The sequence below is a fragment of the Acanthochromis polyacanthus genome, chromosome 19 (genome assembly GCF_021347895.1).
Source record: "Acanthochromis polyacanthus isolate Apoly-LR-REF ecotype Palm Island chromosome 19, KAUST_Apoly_ChrSc, whole genome shotgun sequence".
NCBI lineage: Eukaryota > Metazoa > Chordata > Actinopteri > Pomacentridae > Acanthochromis > Acanthochromis polyacanthus.
In genome coordinates, this window is record NC_067131.1 from 32,330,053 (window position 1) to 32,348,141 (window position 18,089).

The 18,089-nt window shown below is 46.0% G+C and overlaps 2 protein-coding genes across 11 annotated transcripts in view; one reads left to right on the forward strand and one right to left on the reverse strand.

Annotated features, from left to right (window-relative positions):
* The window catches only part of jakmip3 (Janus kinase and microtubule interacting protein 3), a 48,268-nt gene that overhangs the window by 27,560 nt on the left and 2,619 nt on the right, over window positions 1-18,089 (reverse strand). For all 9 annotated transcript variants that reach the window (XM_051939939.1, XM_051939942.1, XM_051939943.1 and 6 more), the window contains exons 3-11: window positions 17,563-17,805; window positions 17,002-17,241; window positions 9,885-10,079; window positions 6,804-6,917; window positions 4,570-4,725; window positions 4,236-4,373; window positions 3,939-3,974; window positions 3,705-3,776; window positions 72-176 (exon numbers count right to left, since the gene is read on the reverse strand). In XM_051939939.1, the coding sequence (XP_051795899.1) occupies window positions 72-176; window positions 3,705-3,776; window positions 3,939-3,974; window positions 4,236-4,373; window positions 4,570-4,725; window positions 6,804-6,917; window positions 9,885-10,079; window positions 17,002-17,241; window positions 17,563-17,805 (1,299 nt within the window). The remainder of the gene's footprint in view (window positions 1-71; window positions 177-3,704; window positions 3,777-3,938; window positions 3,975-4,235; window positions 4,374-4,569; window positions 4,726-6,803; window positions 6,918-9,884; window positions 10,080-17,001; window positions 17,242-17,562; window positions 17,806-18,089) is intronic.
* On the forward strand, window positions 67-3,698 carry LOC127531184 (uncharacterized). 2 transcript variants are annotated; one of them, XM_051939948.1, is made up of 10 exons: window positions 67-184; window positions 497-626; window positions 692-769; window positions 952-1,133; window positions 1,212-1,289; window positions 1,368-1,406; window positions 1,849-1,939; window positions 2,668-2,797; window positions 3,110-3,200; window positions 3,370-3,698. In XM_051939948.1, exons 2-10 carry the CDS (start codon window positions 566-568, stop codon window positions 3,544-3,546), a joined length of 927 nt encoding a protein of 308 aa, XP_051795908.1. In that variant the 5' UTR covers window positions 67-184; window positions 497-565; the 3' UTR covers window positions 3,547-3,698. The 2 variants fall into 2 exon arrangements, 1 of the variants encoding a protein (XP_051795908.1); XR_007938167.1 differs by lacking the exons at window positions 1,368-1,406; window positions 1,849-1,939 and adding an exon at window positions 1,732-1,770 and having other exon boundaries at window positions 497-1,354; window positions 2,486-3,005; window positions 3,084-3,698.

Consider the following 18,089-nt stretch of genomic DNA (forward strand, 5'->3'; position numbering starts at 1 on the left):
TGTGTCTGTTGTTGTGTGTGTGTGTGTGTGTGTGTCTGTGTGTGTCTGTGTGTGTGTCTGTGGTTGTGTACCTCCTCTGGTTCTGTATCTGGGGTTCTGTCGGTGTGAAACGATAAAGATGATCCATCAGAGTCCACAGACGCCTCTTCATCATAACCATAGAACGTCTCAATCACCTGCGCAGGTGGAGGACACAGGTAGATGACACAGGTAGATGACACAGGTGGAGGACACAGGTAGAGGACACAGGTAGATGACACAGGTGGAGGACACAGGTGGAAGACACAGGTGGAGGACACAGGTGGAGGACACAGGTGGAAGACACAGGTGGAGGACACAGGTAGAGGACACAGGTAGATGACACAGGTGGAGGACACAGGTAGAGGACACAGGTAGATGACACAGGTGGAGGACACAGGTAGAGGACACAGGTAGATGACACAGGTAGAGGACACAGGTAGAGGACACAGGTAGAGGACACAGGTGGAGGACACAGGTGGAGGACACAGGTAGAGGACACAGGTAGATGACACAGGTGGAGGACACAGGTAGAGGACACAGGTAGATGACACAGGTGGAGGACACAGGTGGAAGACACAGGTGGAGGACACAGGTAGAGGACACAGGTGGAAGACACAGGTGGAGGACACAGGTAGAGGACACAGGTGGAGGACACAGGTAGATGACACAGGTGGAGGACACAGGTGGAAGACACAGGTGGAGGACACAGGTAGAGGACACAGGTGGAGGACACAGGTGGAGGACACAGGTGGAGGACACAGGTAGAGGACACAGGTGGAAGACACAGGTAGAGGACACAGGTGGAGGACACAGGTTGAGGACACAGGTGGAGGACACAGGTAGAGGACACAGGTGGAGGACACAGGTGGAGGACACAGGTAGAGGACACAGGTAGAGGACACAGGTAGAGGACACAGGTAGAGGACACAGGTGGAAGACACAGGTGGAGGACACAGGTAGAGGACACAGGTAGAGGACACAGGTGGAGGACACAGGTGGAGGACACAGGTAGAGGACACAGGTGGAAGACACAGGTAGAGGACACAGGTGGAGGACACAGGTTGAGGACACAGGTGGAGGACACAGGTAGAGGACACAGGTGGAGGACACAGGTGGAGGACACAGGTAGAGGACACAGGTAGAGGACACAGGTAGAGGACACAGGTAGAGGACACAGGTGGAAGACACAGGTGGAGGACACAGGTAGAGGACACAGGTGGAGGACACAGGTGGAGGACACAGGTGGAGGACACAGGTGGAGGACACAGGTGGAGGACACAGGTAGAGGACACAGGTAGAGGACACAGGTGGAGGACACAGGTGGAGGACACAGGTAGAGGACACAGGTGGAGGACACAGGTGGAGGACACAGGTGGAAGACACAGGTGGAGGACACAGGTAGAGGACACAGGTAGAGGACACAGGTAGAGGACACAGGTGGAGGACACAGGTGGAGGACACAGGTGGAAGACACAGGTGGAGGACACAGGTAGAGGACACAGGTGGAGGACACAGGTAGAGGACACAGGTAGAGGACACAGGTAGAGGACACAGGTGGAGGACACAGGTGGAAGACACAGGTAGAGGACACAGGTAGAGGACACAGGTGGAGGACACAGGTGGAGGACACAGGTAGAGGACACAGGTGGAGGATACAGGTGGAGGACACAGGTAGAGGACACAGGTGGAGGACACAGGTAGAGGACACAGGTAGAGGACACAGGTGGAGGACACAGGTGGAAGACACAGGTGGAGGACACAGGTAGAGGACACAGGTGGAGGACACAGGTGGAGGACACAGGTAGAGGACACAGGTGGAGGACACAGGTGGAGGACACAGGTAGAGGACACAGGTGGAGGACACAGGTAGATGACACAGGTGGAGGACACAGGTGGAAGACACAGGTGGAGGACACAGGTAGAGGACACAGGTAGAGGACACAGGTGGAGGACACAGGTGGAGGACACAGGTAGAGGACACAGGTGGAGGATACAGGTGGAGGACACAGGTAGAGGACACAGGTGGAGGACACAGGTAGATGACACAGGTAGAGGACACAGGTGGAGGACACAGGTGGAGGACACAGGTAGAGGACACAGGTGGAGGACACAGGTGGAGGACACAGGTAGAGGACACAGGTAGAGGACACAGGTAGAGGACACAGGTGGAAGACACAGGTGGAGGACACAGGTAGAGGACACAGGTAGAGGACACAGGTAGAGGACACAGGTGGAAGACACAGGTAGAGGACACAGGTAGAGGACACAGGTAGAGGACACAGGTAGAGGACACAGGTGGAAGACACAGGTAGAGGACACAGGTAGAGGACACAGGTAGAGGACACAGGTGGAAGACACAGGTGGAGGACACAGGTAGAGGACACAGGTGGAGGACACAGGTGGAGGACACAGGTGGAGGACACAGGTAGAGGACACAGGTGGAGGACACAGGTGGAGGACACAGGTGGAGGACACAGGTAGAGGACACAGGTAGAGGACACAGGTGGAGGACACAGGTGGAGGACACAGGTGGAGGACACAGGTAGAGGACACAGGTGGAGGACACAGGTGGAGGACACAGGTAGAGGACACAGGTGGAGGACACAGGTGGAGGACACAGGTAGAGGACACAGGTAGAGGACACAGGTAGAGGACACAGGTGGAAGACACAGGTAGAGGACACAGGTGGAGGACACAGGTGGAGGACACAGGTGGAGGACACAGGTAGAGGACACAGGTGGAGGACACAGGTGGAGGACACAGGTGGAGGACACAGGTGGAGGACACAGGTGGAGGATACAGGTGGAGGACACAGGTAGAGGACACAGGTAGAGGACACAGGTGGAGGACACAGGTAGATGACACAGGTGGAGGACACAGGTAGAGGACACAGGTGGAGGACACAGGTAGAGGACACAGGTGGAGGACACAGGTAGAGGACACAGGTGGAGGACACAGGTAGAGGACACAGGTGGAGGACACAGGTAGAGGACACAGGTGGAGGATACAGGTGGAGGACACAGGTAGAGGACACAGGTGGAGGACACAGGTAGAGGACACAGGTGGAGGACACAGGTAGAGGACACAGGTGGAGGATACAGGTGGAGGACACAGGTAGAGGACACAGGTGGAGGACACAGGTAGAGGACACAGGTGGAGGACACAGGTGGAGGACACAGGTAGAGGACACAGGTGGAAGACACAGGTAGAGGACACAAGTGGAGGACACAGGTGGAGGACACAGGTGGAGGACACAGGTAGAGGACACAGGTGGAAGACACAGGTAGAGGACACAGGTAGAGGACACAGGTGGAGGACACAGGTAGAGGACACAGGTAGAGGACACAGGTAGAGGACACAGGTGGAGGACACAGGTGGAGGACACAGGTAGAGGACACAGGTGGAGGACACAGGTGGAGGACACAGGTAGAGGACACAGGTGGAGGACACAGGTGGAGGACACAGGTAGAGGACACAGGTAACTGTAGCAGAGCAGCAGTAACTGAGGTAGTAGGAGCTGAATAGTATTTCTAGCAGTAATAGTATTAGTAGTGACAGCAGTACAGGTTGTAATGATGTGTTGTATCATGTTGTAGTACTATTAGTATCCATAGTATTTATAGGAGCAGTACAGTGAGTACTTCACTGGGTACTACAGTACTGAAGTAGCTGTCTAGTCTCACCCTGCAGGCTCTGAAGGTCCGTTTCCTCCTGACTGAGTCCTGGCGTCGGTATCGCAGTAACATGTCCCTCTCCTGAGGACAAATAAACACAGTACTTCATTCCCCCTGAATGAAGAACTTTGTGTCTTCCAGCAGATTAATATTTGTGACTCTGTTTTAATTTCATGACATCTCTGCACCAGACTGAGTACTACCAGCTGTAGTAGTACTGGTAACAGTACTCGTCATACTTACAATGACGTTCTTCACATAGCCAGCTGTTTCCAGAGCCTGAAAACACAGATTTTTTTCAGATACACTGTAGTACCATTTGACTGGTTGGTATGATGCGTAATACTTACAGCAGTGACAGTAGTAGTAGAAGTATTAGTAGTAGAAGACGTAGTAGTAGTAGATGTAACAGTAGTAGTGTAGTAGTACTAGTCGTAGTAGAAGTAACAGTAGCAGTACTAGTAATAGTAGTAATAGTAGTAGTAGTAGCAGTCATAGTAGTAGCAGTAGTGGTAGGAACAGTAGCAGTAGTAGTAGTACCTTGGACAGGTCCTCGATGATGTGCTGCTGCTCTAGCACCTGTAATCGTAGAAACTCCATCTCCCTCTCATCCTGGCTGTAACCATGGTAACTGGTGGAGTGGCTGCGGTCCAGGTCATTCAACGAACTCGGCCTCCTCTGTGGACGACAATAAACTGTTACCACGGTGATGCTGCCGACCAGGTGTCCAATAGGAGACGAGCTGCGGTCTGTCACCGGTCTGCCCTCTGCTGGTGAGCAGCAGCTACTGCAGTCTGTCTGGTTTTACTGGTGTTACTGGGACAGAACCGGAGTGGATACGGTTTGCAGGTGTGTTGTTGGAGTCGGGGGTTACCATAGTTACCATCTCCAGGTTCTCCTGGGTGACGAAGCGAAGCTTGTTGTCGAGGCGACGCAGAGCGAGAGCCAGCTCTTCGTTCTTCCTGCTCAGACGCTTGTTTTTGTCCAGAAGAGGAAGAAACTGACTCTCAGCTTCCCTCAGACGCTTCAGCTGCACGAGAAAAACACAAAAATAACAAGGACACGTGAATAAACAGAACAAAGAAAATAGCTAAAGAAAAGATAAAGAGTGCGGTCTGACAACCCGGTCTCACGGGGATTCGTGAAACTGTCACGTAAGTTTTAGTTTCGGTTTCGTGCGCACCAACACGATTTCGTCATGTTTTTCGTGCCACTCACCACGAAATGTTTTTCGCTGTGGTAATCACATCTGAAAGTGGTTTATACCGGCGGATTCATGACGATCTAAGCTGTCCATCGGCGTATACTGCTTGTGTGATCGTGTTTGCGGCCGCCGGCCGCCGGACATTCTTGAAATTCCTATGCAAATTGGTAAGTGTACCACCGGCTTATGGTTAGGTTATGGTTAGGTTATGGTTATGGTTATGGTTAGGGTTATGTTTAGGGACGATGTCATGCAAAATATAGCGTTGGATTCGCCGCGGTTTTACATTAAAAATATAATATACACATTCTTTTGAAATACGTTCTGAGTGGCACGAAAAGTCCGCCGTTTAAAATACATTGGTGCGCATTTCGTGGTGAGCGGCACGAAAAACATGACGAAATCGTGTTGGTGCGCACGAAACCGAAACAAAAATTTACGTGACAGTTTCACGAATCCTCGTGAGATCGGGCTGGGTCTGAAGTGTGTGGACCAGGTGTCATCCAGGTGTAGTGTTTGTGTTGTATTGTGTAGTGGTTGTGTAGTGTTTGTGTTGTATTGTATTGTGGTTGTGTAGTGTTTGTGTTGTATTGTGTAGTGGTTGTATTGTATTGTGTAGTCTTTGTGTTGTATTGTGTAGTCTTTGTGTTGTATTGTGTTGTATTGTGTAGTGGTTGTGTTGTATTGTGTAGTGGTTGTGTAGTGGTTGTGTTGTATTGTGTAGTGGTTGTGTTGTATTGTGTAGTGGTTGTGTAGTGGTTGTGTAGTGGTTGTGTTGTATTGTGTAGTGGTTGTGTTGTATTGCGTTGTATTGTGTACTGGTTGTGTTGTATTGTGTAGTGGTTGTGTTGTATTGTGTAGTGGTTGTGTAGTGGTTGTGTTGTATTGTGTAGTGGTTGTGTAGTGGTTGTGTTGTATTGTGTAGTGGTTGTATTGTATTGTGTTGTATTGTGTAGCGGTTGTGTTGTATTGTGTAGTGGTTGTGTAGTGGTTGTATTGTGTTGTATTGTGTAGTGGTTGTATTGTATTGTGTAGTGATTGTGTTGTATTGTGTAGTGGTTGTGTAGTGGTTGTGTTGTATTGTGTAGTGGTTGTATTGTATTGTGTTGTATTGTGTAGTGGTTGTATTGTACTGTGTTGTATTGTGTAGTGGTTGTGTTGTATTGTGTTGTATTGTGTAGTGGTTGTGTTGTATTGTGTTGTATTGTGTAGTGGTTGTGTAGTGGTTGTGTAGTCTTCGTGTTGTATTGTGTAGTGGTTGTATTGTATTGTGTAGTGGTTGTATTGTATTGTGTTGTATTGTGTAGTCTTTGTGTTGTATTGTGTAGTGGTTGTATTGTATTGTGTTGTATTCTGTAGCGGTTGTGTTGTATTGTGTAGTGGTTGTGTAGTGGTTGTGTTGTATTGTGTAGTGGTTGTGTTGTATTGTGTAGTGGTTGTGTAGTGGTTGTGTTGTATTGTGTAGTGGTAGTGTTTTGTTGTGTTGTATTGTGTAGTGGTAGTGTTGCATTGTGTAGTGGTTGTGTAGCGGTTGTGTTGAATTGTGTAGTGGTTGTGTTGTATTGTGTAGTGGTAGTGTTGTGTTGTATTGTGTAGTGGTAGTGTTGTATTGTGTTGTATTGTGTAGTGGTTGTGTTGTATTGTGTAGTGGTTGTGTAGCGGTTGTGTTGTATTGTGTAGTGGTTGTGTTGTATTGTGTAGTGTTGTGTTGTATTGTGTAGTGGTAGTGTTGTATTGTGTTGTATTGTGTAGTGGTAGTGTTGTGTTGTATTGTGTAGTGGTAGTGTTGTATTGTGTTGTATTGTGTAGTGGTTGTGTTGTATTGTGTTGTATTGTGTAGTGGTTGTGTTGTATTGTGTTGTATTGTGTAGTGGTTGTGTTGTATTGTGTAGTGGTTGTGTTACCAGCTCGTTGCGTTCCTCAGACAGCAGAGCGTTTCGGTCCTCCAGCTTCCTGACTACGGCGCTTAGCTCAGCGATCTTCAGCTGAAACCTGCGAGTGTCTCGATCCTCCTGAGACTGAAAGAAACAACCTGATGAAGAAACTCATCTACCTGCAGCCACACACACCTGGACAGCAGCTGAGGATCATGGGAAGTGTCATGTTTAAAGACAGAAAATCATGAAAGAAAGAATTTTAACTCTTGACAGGAACAGAAACACCCGCAGGAAGAACTACCAGTAATCTACCAGTAATCTAACTACCAGTAATCTACCAGTAATCCAACTACCAGTAATCTACCAGTAATCCAACTACCAGTAATCTAACTACCAGTAATCTACCAGTAATCTAACTACCAGTAATCTACCAGTAATCTAACTACCAGTAATCTAACTACCAGTAATCTACCAGTAATCCAACTACCAGTAATCTAACTACCAGTAATCTACCAGTAATCTAACTACCAGTAATCTACCAGTAATCTAACTACCAGTAATCTAACTACCAGTAATCTACCAGTAATCCAACTACCAGTAATCTACCAGTACTCTAACTACCAGTAATATACCAGTAATCTAACTACCAGTAATCTACCAGTAATCTAACTACCAGTAATCTACCAGTAATCCAACTACCAGTAATCCAACTACCAGTAATCTACCAGTAATCTAACTACCAGTAATCTACCAGTAATCCAACTACCAGTAATCTAACTACCAGTAATCTACCAGTAATCTAACTACCAGTAATCTACCAGTAATCCAACTACCAGTAATCTACCAGTAATCTAACTACCAGTAATCTAACTACCAGTAATCTACCAGTAATCTAACTACCAGTAATCTAACTACCAGTAATCTACCAGTAATCTCACTACCAGTAATCTAACTACCAGTAATCTAACTACCAGTAATCTACCAGTAATCTAACTACCAGTAATCTAACTACCAGTAATCTACCAGTAATCTAACTACCAGTAATCTAACTACCAGTAATCTACCAGTAATCTAACTACCAGTAATCTACCAGTAATCCAACTACCAGTAATCTACCAGTAATCCAACTACCAGTAATCTACCAGTAATCTAACTACCAGTAATCTACCAGTAATCCAACTACCAGTAATCTAACTACCAGTAATCTACCAGTAATCTAACTACCAGTAATCTAACTACCAGTAATCTAACTACCAGTAATCTAACTACCAGTAATCTACCAGTAATCTAACTACCAGTAATCTACCAGTAATCTAACTACCAGTAATCTAACTACCAGTAATATACCAGTAATCTAACTACCAGTAATCTACCAGTAATCCAACTACCAGTAATCTAACTACCAGTAATCTACCAGTAATCTAACTACCAGTAATCTAACTACCAGTAATCTACCAGTAATCTAACTACCAGTAATCTACCAGTAATCTAACTACCAGTAATCTAACTACCAGTAATCTACCAGTAATCTAACTACCAGTAATCTAACTACCAGTAATCTACCAGTAATCTAACTACCAGTAATCTACCAGTAATCTAACTACCAGTAATCTAACTACCAGTAATCTACCAGTAATCTAACTACCAGTAATCTACCAGTAATCTAACTACCAGTAATCTAACTACCAGTAATCTACCAGTAATCTAACTACCAGTAATCTACCAGTAATCTAACTACCAGTAATCTACCAGTAATCTAACTACCAGTAATCTACCAGTAATCTAACTACCAGTAATCTAACTACCAGTAATATACCAGTAATCTAACTACCAGCAGGTATTTCATTGGTCCACTTCACCTGGTCACGTGTTTCTAGTTATCGCAGTGGGCGGTGCCTAATGTTGTCATGGAAACATTGCAGCTTGTTCAGGATGAGTTTGTTCTGGTTCTAACTCAGAATAATTCTCTGACAGCAGCTGGATCTGTTCCCTGGTTGGTTCTGAGGTTCTGCCTGCTGCTGGTTCCAGTGTAGAGCAGAACATCTAAACATGGATGTATTGATGGATTCTTGGATCTCTGACACTTTGAGCAAGAATCTGAATCTTTGGGTTCCATCAAACACAGGGTGAGTGATGGAACCTTCAAAGAGCTCAGAGGTTCTGGTTCTGCTGAAACCACAGAACCACCAGAAAGAACCTGACATGGTAGATCAAACGCTGTTGCTGGTTCTGAAAACAGAATGATCTGGAGGTTGTGGCTCAGCAGAACGTGATTTAATGAACTGAAACAGAAGAACATAAACGAGTTGAACTTTCTGATCTAAACACATTTTTAAAGCTGAAATTCAAATTTTCTGATCCAGAAAACCTTTGAAGTCCCAAACATGATTGTGAGGTTTGACATCTAAAGCTTCACCGTGTTCAGAGTTTATTTTAAACTAAATTAAAACTGAGGAAACTTCCTGAAGTTCACTTGAAAACCTGATTTTATAAACATCTGATAACTTTACATGATTATTTCTAATTTTTGGGAAAACTTACATGGTTCAAGTTTTAAAAAAAACTGTTGTTAAATTAATTAACTCCTTAAACGCTACAACTTAAACAAAAATATGAAAAGTCAAAAGTACTGGAGAAAATATGACTGGAGCAACTTAATCCATTAAATGTGTCTCAACATGATTTATTATGTTTGTAACTCCAGCATTCAGTGTAGAAGTCATTAAATACGTCTTATTGTGGAGGAAAAGCTGCTTCCTGTTTGCTGGTTGAACAAAGATCCATTAGAACTCTTAAAGATCAATAAACAGGTCAGTTTAGAACTGCAGGACTTTCTGTACCAGAGTTGACATTTTAGCTGGTTTCAGACCTAAAATCCACCAAACACCACACGGCATCTTAGAGAAAGATTCCTCTAAATATTATAAATACAGCTGAGTAGAATGTAGTTATGATACACATATTGTAGTGAACCTGCTGACTACTTCCTGTTAAAGAAGTCAGAGAGCCTTGGAGTCTTCTAGTCAGCAGAGGGCGCTCTAACATGCATCAGCCTGACAGGTGACATTCGTCATGCAGTTAGAACATGCAGGAGGAGGCGGGGCTTACAATGAGGGGCGTGCTGTTAGAGGGGGGGTTGGGCGTGGGGTGGTTAAGCCCCGCCCTCTGAGCGTCTCTCAGGGCTGCGATTTGCTGCTCAGCTGCCTGAGTCTGCAGCTGCAGCCGATGGGCGTGGCCAGCCTGCAGCCCCAACGCCTTATCCAGGACGCTGACCGCCCTGTCCTTCAGCTTTATCTCATCCATCTGCACACACACAGGTGAGACGACAGGTGAGTGGACAGACAGATGGGTAAAAGATGGGGTTAGTCTTCGCTTCATCTCTTCAGACAAACAGGTGGGGGGCGGGGTTATTTAAACAGGTGGGGGCGGGGTTATTTAAACGTGTGGGGAGCGGGGTTATTCATGTCATTCATGTTTTTACTACTTTGGACTGGTCTGACTTGATGGAGACTGTCAGTTCTGATTTATCTAAAGTTTACTAAATGTTTCCTCAATGTTTATTTAACGTTTACTGAAGATTTACTGAACATTAACTAAGCGTTTACTGAACGTTTTCTGAACGTTTATTGAACGTTAACTGGCTGTCAGCTCCAAACTAACTCCTGTGAATCGAGCCAAACTGTGAGGGGCTCAGTGTAAGCTTTGCAAACAGCAGCTCAACAACCAACATGGCCGAGATGGAATGTGACGCAAAACACACAAAAACTGCAACACGAAGAGATCACAACGGAAAGACACACATCACTATGAAAAGACATAAAAACACACAAAAATGTCCAAACGAGCAGAGAAAGACAACATCCGATTGTTCTGTTTCATGGATCCTGTGAATCTGTTCTCATTATTTCCGGTCCCTGGATCTGCTCGGGCTTCATGACTCACAGAGGAGGAACCTCTAGTTCTACTGAGAACCTGCTGGTTTCATTATTCATTGTTTTGGTTCAACAACCACAGGATTTACTTCATGGTTCCTGAAGTGAATCTACCTGAACACGTATGAGTTCATGTAGAACAACGGGATGTGAGGGAACCATAACAGAACCACAGAAGTGAACACAGTGAGTGGATCAGAAGCGGTTCCTCAGAACATCCATCATTGTGTCTCTACCTGGCAGGAGATCAAAGCTGCAAACATTCTCTGATTAGTATGAAGGTAATCTTAGACCCTCCAGAAAAACGCGGGCTAAAATCCTTGATTATGTGAATAAATATGTGGGGTTTTTATACCATTTTATGCGGAGAAATTGCGGAAAGTTGTAAAGTATACGAATAGTTGTGAAATATGCAAAAATATGCGCGATTCACCTGCCGTCTGGCCGCAGAGTGATGTGTCCTCTAATCAGACACTGGGTCTGCTGTGGGGTTACTGGACTGACAGTCTGTGCTCTGGGAGGGGGAGAAGCTCACAGCAGCACCTGCTGCTGGTTGAAAACAGGAACTGCAGAATGATCCCAGTTTTCCTGTCAGTCTCCAAAACGGCAGAAAAAGTCGCTAGATTTGTGGCGAGTCAGTTTTGACAAAAAGTCGCTGTGACGCTTTGGAAAGTCGCTAGATTTAGCGAGAAAGTCGCTAAGTTGACAACACTGGCGCCGCTGTCCATCAGATCGTGCTTCCAGTGTGTGTGAATGAACTGATGACGTCAGGCCGGGCGTCACATAAAAACTCACAACTCCATTTATATCGGTTATAGTTTTCTCATTTTATGCAGAAATTGTGAAATCAAGCGGGACCCGCATATTTCTTGCGGGAATTATGTGCTGTTTTGCAGGGATTGTGCGGCCTTTTGGGAAATAATTGACCCCCGCATAATCAGTGGCATTTTGGTGATTAATGCGGGAATTCATGCGATCGCATAATCACGTTTTTCTGGAGGGTCTATAATCTACATTCTGATAATCACTTGGAGTCCTTTTAAATGTCTGTGGTTTCTTCAGTGAATATTTTCTGTTTTCTTTCCTCTGTGACGGTAAACTGGAGATCTTTGGACTGAACCAGACTCTTGAGGAAACTCTGACCCATGTTTCAGTATTTTCTGATATTTTAGAGACAAACAGCTGAGCGATTCATCTGGATAACAGTCCACAGATTATTTCAATCCTTATTCTGTTTTTCCTTCAGTTAAACTTTCTCCATCTATCAGAGCGTTGTACCAGTCACTGTCTGCCTCTGGGTCACTACCAGGCTCTCATTCATCAGCCTCCATTCAGCTGCTGTCTGCATCAGTCAGCACACTAACATGTTCAATCCAACATACACAGCAACATCTGGAGCCTGGAGTGTCACATTCCAGATGTTTTCTTCAGGGTGTCCCTCAGTGTGACAGCAGGTTGGTGTTAGACTTCAGACTGACCAAGAGGCTGAACAACGCGTTTCAGTTGTGATGAACACATCTGTGATTCCACGATCAGATTTACAGCAGCAGGATAAAATAACCCGACCTGATGTGTCAGACAATTAACTTCTCTCTTTATTTGTTCATTGCAGCTGTGAGTCATCAAAGCTGCATGTCATTGGACTGTTAATGAGTTGATTGGATCTAAAGATGCTTCTAAAAGAGTTTTTTGGTTGGATTTGTTCAAAACAGCCGCAACAGCTAGAAGAGTGAGGGAACTACTAAAATAAAAATATCTTTTCTCAGTCTGAGGATCTGAGCATGATCAGTCACTACAGCCTCATCTTTAACACAGATGTATGTTGCATGATGAAAACAGTCATGCGGTTTGTAGACTTTCATGTGTATGTTGGAATCCTTCATGTGTCTGTTGTAAACTATCATGTATGTTGTAAACCTTCAGCTACACTATACTGCCAAAAGTATTGGCTCACCCATCCACATAATCAGAATCAGGTGTTCCAATCACTTCCATGTTCACAGGTGTATCAAATCAATCACCTGGGCATGCAGACTGCTTTTACAAACATCAGTGAAAGAATGGGTCGCTGTCAGGAGCTCAGTGAATTCCAGCGTGGAACTGTGATAGGATGCCACCTGTGCAACAAATCCAGTCGTGACATTTCTTCACTCCTAAATATTCCACAGTCAACTGTCAGCTGTATTATAAGAAAGTGGAAGTGTGTGGGAACGACAGCAGCTCAGCCACCAAGTGGTCGACCACGTAAACTGATTCAATTCAATTCAATTCAATTCAATTCAATTCAATTCAATTCAATTCAATTCAATTTTATTTATATGGCGTCAATTACAGTCAACTCGTCTCAAGACGCTTTACAGAACCCATATGCCTGACCCCCAGAGCAGCCCAAAGGCGACAGTGGCAGGAAAACACCCTTTTAACAGGGAAGAAACCTTGAGCAGAACCCGGCTCTATATAGGGGGGACCCATCTGCCTGCTGGCCGGGCGGGTTGAGAGGGACAGAGGAGGGCAAGGGGGAGGGATGGGAGAAGAGGGAGGGGTGGGAAAGCACTGATGGAGCGGGTCAGAGGATGCTGAGGCGCATAGTGCCAAGAGGTGGACAACTTTCTGCAGAGTCAGTGGCTACAGACCTTCAGACTTCATGTGGCCTTCAGATTAGCTCAAGAACAGAGCTTCAGCAGAGAGCTTCATGGAATGGGTTTCCATGGCCGAGCAGCTGCATCCAAGCCGTACATCACCAAGTGCAATGCAAAGCGTGGGATGCAGTGGTGTAAAGCAGCCACCACTGGACTCTAGAGCAGTGGAGACGCCTTCTCTGGAGTGACCAATCACGCTTCTCCATCTGGCAATCTGATGGACCAGTCTGGGTTTGGCGGTTTCCAGGAGAACCATACTTGTGGGACTGCATTGTACCAAGTGTAAAGTTTGGTGGAGGGGGGATTATGGTGTGGGCTTGTTCTTCAGGAGCTGGGCTTGGCCCCTTAGTTCCAGTGAAAGGAACTCTGAATGCTTCAGCATACCAGGACATTTTGGACAGTTCCATGCTCCCAACTTTGTGGGAACAGTTTGGAGCTGGCCCCTTCCTCTTCCTACATGACTGTGCACCAGAGCACAAAGCAAGGTCCATAAAGACATGGATGACAGAGTCTGGTGTGGATGAACTGGACTGGCCTGCACAGAGTCCTGACTTCAGCCCGATAGAACACCTTCGGGATGAATTAGAGCAGAGACTGAGAGCCAGGCCTTCTGGTCCAACATCAGTGTGTGACCTCACAAATGAGCTTCTGGAAGAACGGTCAAAAATTCCCATAAACTCACTCCTAAACCTTGTGGACAGCCTTCCCAGAAGAGTTGAAGCTTTTACAGCTGCAAAGGGTGGACCGACATCATATTGAAATGTATGGATTAAGAATGGGATGTTACTGACGTTCATATGAGAGTCAAGGCAGGTGAGTGAACACTTTTGGTAATATATTGTATGTTGTAAACCTTCATGTATGTTGTAAACCTTCATGTATGTTGTAAACCATTATGCATGTTGTAAACCGTCCTGTGTGTTGTAAACTTTCTTGTATGTTGTAAACCATTATGTTTATTGTAAACCTTCATGCATGTTGTAAACCGTCCTGTGTGTTGTAAACCATTGTGTATGTTGTAAACCATCATGTATGTTGTAAACCTTCAGCTACACTATACTGCCAAAAGTATTGGCTCACCCATCCACATAATCAGAATCAGGTGTTCCAATCACTTCCATGACCACAGGTGAATAAAATCAATCACCTGGGCATGCAGACTGCTTTTACAAACATCAGTGAAAGAATGGGTCGCTGTCAGGAGCTCAGTGAATTCCAGCGTGGAACTGTGATAGGATGCCACCTGTGCAACAAATCCAGTCGTGACATTTCTTCACTCCTAAATATTCCACAGTCAACTGTCAGCTGTATTATAAGAAAGTGGAAGTGTGTGGGAACGACAGCAGCTCAGCCACCAAGTGGTCGACCACGTAAACTGACGGAGCGGGTCAGAGGATGCTGAGGCGCATAGTGCCAAGAGGTGGACAACTTTCTGCAGAGTCAATGGCTACAGACCTTCAGACTTCATGTGGCCTTCAGATTAGCTCAAGAACAGAGCTTCAGCAGAGAGCTTCATGGAATGGGTTTCCATGGCCGAGCAGCTGCATCCAAGCCGTACATCACCAAGTGCAATGCAAAGCGTGGGATGCAGTGGTGTAAAGCAGCCACCACTGGACTCTAGAGCAGTGGAGACGCCTTCTCTGGAGTGACCAATCACGCTTCTCCATCTGGCAATCTGATGGACCAGTCTGGGTTTGGCGGTTTCCAGGAGAACCATACTTGTGGGACTGCATTGTACCAAGTGTAAAGTTTGGTGGAGGGGGGATTATGGTGTGGGCTTGTTCTTCAGGAACTGGGCTTGGCCCCTTAGTTCCAGTGAAAGGAACTCTGAATGCTTCAGCAGACCAAGACATTTTGGACAATTCCATGCTCCCAACTTTGTGGGAACAGTTTGGAGCTGACCCCTTCCTCTTCCTACATGACTGTGCACCAGAGAACAAAGCAAGGTCCATAAAGACACGGATGACAGAGTCTGGTGTGGATGAACTGGACTGACCTGCACAGAGTCCTGACCTCAGCCCGATAGAACACCTTTGGGATGAATTAGAGCAGAGACTGAGAGCCAGGCCTTCTGGTCCAACATCAGTGTGTGACCTCACAAATGAGCTTCTGGAAGAACGGTCAAAAATTCCCATAAACATGTCACAGTACCAGTTGTATTTTTGTTAGTTTGTATTTTAGTGCATGGTTTGGAGTGCTTATTTTAATTGTTTAGGTTTTATTTTATAGTTGCATGGTTTTGTTTGTGGTGGTTATTTTGTTATGTTTCTATTTTGTAGTTGCATGAGTTTATTTTGAGTGTGCATGTTACTGGGTGGAGTGATCTTTTTTTCTTTTTGAGTTGTAATTAGTGAAGACAGCTGGGACTGATTTAGCGGAGACCATGACTGATTGGACAGAGCTACCTGAGCTGATGCAGAAAAGAGGGACACATGTGCAACAGGAGGAGGCGAACAGAGGACTAACAGAGCGCACAAGGGGGAAACCAAGCAGAGGAGTAACAGGGCAGCCGTGAGTAGAACTGGGGACAGACGGGGAACAAAGTGGAGCAACACAAGAGTGGACCGAGCCAAAGAAACTCCACGCTACATGCAGTAAGCAGCGCTGGTTCGAGGGGAGAGGACGGAGGCGGACTGAGTCGGGTCGTGGCTGCACGGAGGCAGGAACGGAGGGCTGAAGTGAGCGACGGATGCCGAGGAGGATTGATACAACGCAGATTCCCAGATAAGTGAAGGGACGCGAACCATCCTACCCAGCAGTGTGTGTGTGGTTGGTTGTTTTTATGGTGTGCCGAAAACTGAGTGACGCTCCCTCTTCCACAGCGCCGCATCACGTCGGACCAGCCGTGAGGAGGACTCGGAGGTACGGAGGCCAAGGAGGAAGTGTGCGGCTCATCACTCATCGCCCTGCGTCGCCTGTTCCCCAGAGAATATTCCCTTTGAAGGACTATTACACCGGCCAAGATAAGCATAGCCTCAAAAAGACCAGTGTGCTCTGTTTTATTGATCTGATGCCCCCAACGGGACTGTTTTTTTATAGATTTTAGTAGGATTTTAGTCTATTTTTTAAGAGATTGTTTTTATCTGGTGTTGTTGGTTTTAAATTGAGGAAATAAATGTCCTTCATTGCTCATTGCATTTGTGCACGTTTTTTAACAGTGGAAAATCAAGTCTTTTGACTGCTGGTAAAAAAGTATCTGAATCTGTGCAGTCCATGTGACAAACACACTCCTAAACCTTGTGGACAGCCTTCCCAGAAGAGTTGAAGCTTTTACAGCTGCAAAGGGTGGACCGACATCATATTGAAATGTATGGATTAAGAATGGGATGTTACTGACGTTCATATGAGAGTCAAGGCAGGTGAGTGAATACTTTTGGTAATATATTGTATGTTGTAAACCTTCATGTATGTTGTAAACCATTATGCATGTTGTAAACCGTCCTGTGTGTTGTAAACTTTCTTGTATGTTGTAAACCATTATGTTTATTGTAAACCTCCATGTATGTTGTAAACCTTCCTGTGTGTTGTAAACTGTCATGTATATTGTAAACCTTCATGCATGTTGTAAACCGTCGTGTCTGTTGTAAACCGTCGTGTCTGTTGTAAACCGTCGTGTCTGTTGTAAACCATCATGTATGTAGTGGTGGATCGTACCAGTCGGCGGATCTCCCGCTCACAGTCTCTCTTGGTTCGGTTCAGCTCCTCCTGGTGTTGGTGATGAGCTGATCGGAGCTCGGCTGCTCGGGCCTGGCAGGCCTGCTGAGCGGATGTCAGAGCTTCCTCAGCGCTCCTCTTTGCTCCTCGCAGCTCCTGAACCTCCTGCTGGAAGCGACAGCGCTCTGCTTCCCAGCTCCTCCTGGCGTCCTCCACCTCAGCCAGCAGGGCGCTCCTCACCTGTAGGACCAGAGGGCGGAGCTTCAATCATGCTGCACACCTTCTGGAGCAACACACCTGCACTCCACCTGGGGAGGAGGTGAACACAACACACCTGGAGAATTATGAAACCCTGGACCTCAAACTACAGAGAAGGACTCTGTTACTTGCTGCCACAGCCTGAAAATGAAAGGAAGGATGATGTATGGATGCAGGTAGACAGACAGGTATACAGTGGTATGCAAAAGTTTGGGCACCCCTGATAATTTTCAAGGTTTTCTTTATAAATCACTGGTTCTTCAGGTGTTTAAAGGTCAGGTGTTTTTAGGTCAGGTGCGTCACCTTGTCCGTGGATCCATCCCTCAGTGTAAGCACCAGGCCATTGAGGCGTTGGATTTCTCCATCTTTGATCTTGATGACCCTCATGAGCTCCATCTCATGTTGCCGTAGTAACGTCTCCCTGGTTACCGCCAGTTCCTTTTGCTTCTCTTCATGGAGTTTTGTCTTCAGCTCCGTCACGGCGACGGTTGCTCGGTGATGCTCCGCCTTCAGCTCCTGACTCTTCTCCCTTTCTAGACGGCTCACCTGGAACGGACACACAGTGGTATAAGTATTACAGCAATACTACAGTATTACTCCAGTAGTACTGAACTACAGTAGTACTGCTATAGTACTACTGTTCTGCATCAGTACTGTGAAGCATCAGTACTACAATGAAAGCGTTTCTATGATCTTCAGTCAGTGAAGCAAAACTTTATTTTTCCTTCATTCTTCTCTCAGATCATCTTCTCTATCCTTAAAGTGATTTTACTGTCCTCAAAGGAACATTCTTGATAGCTCTGTGTTGTCCTATAGTTTAGAATAAACAA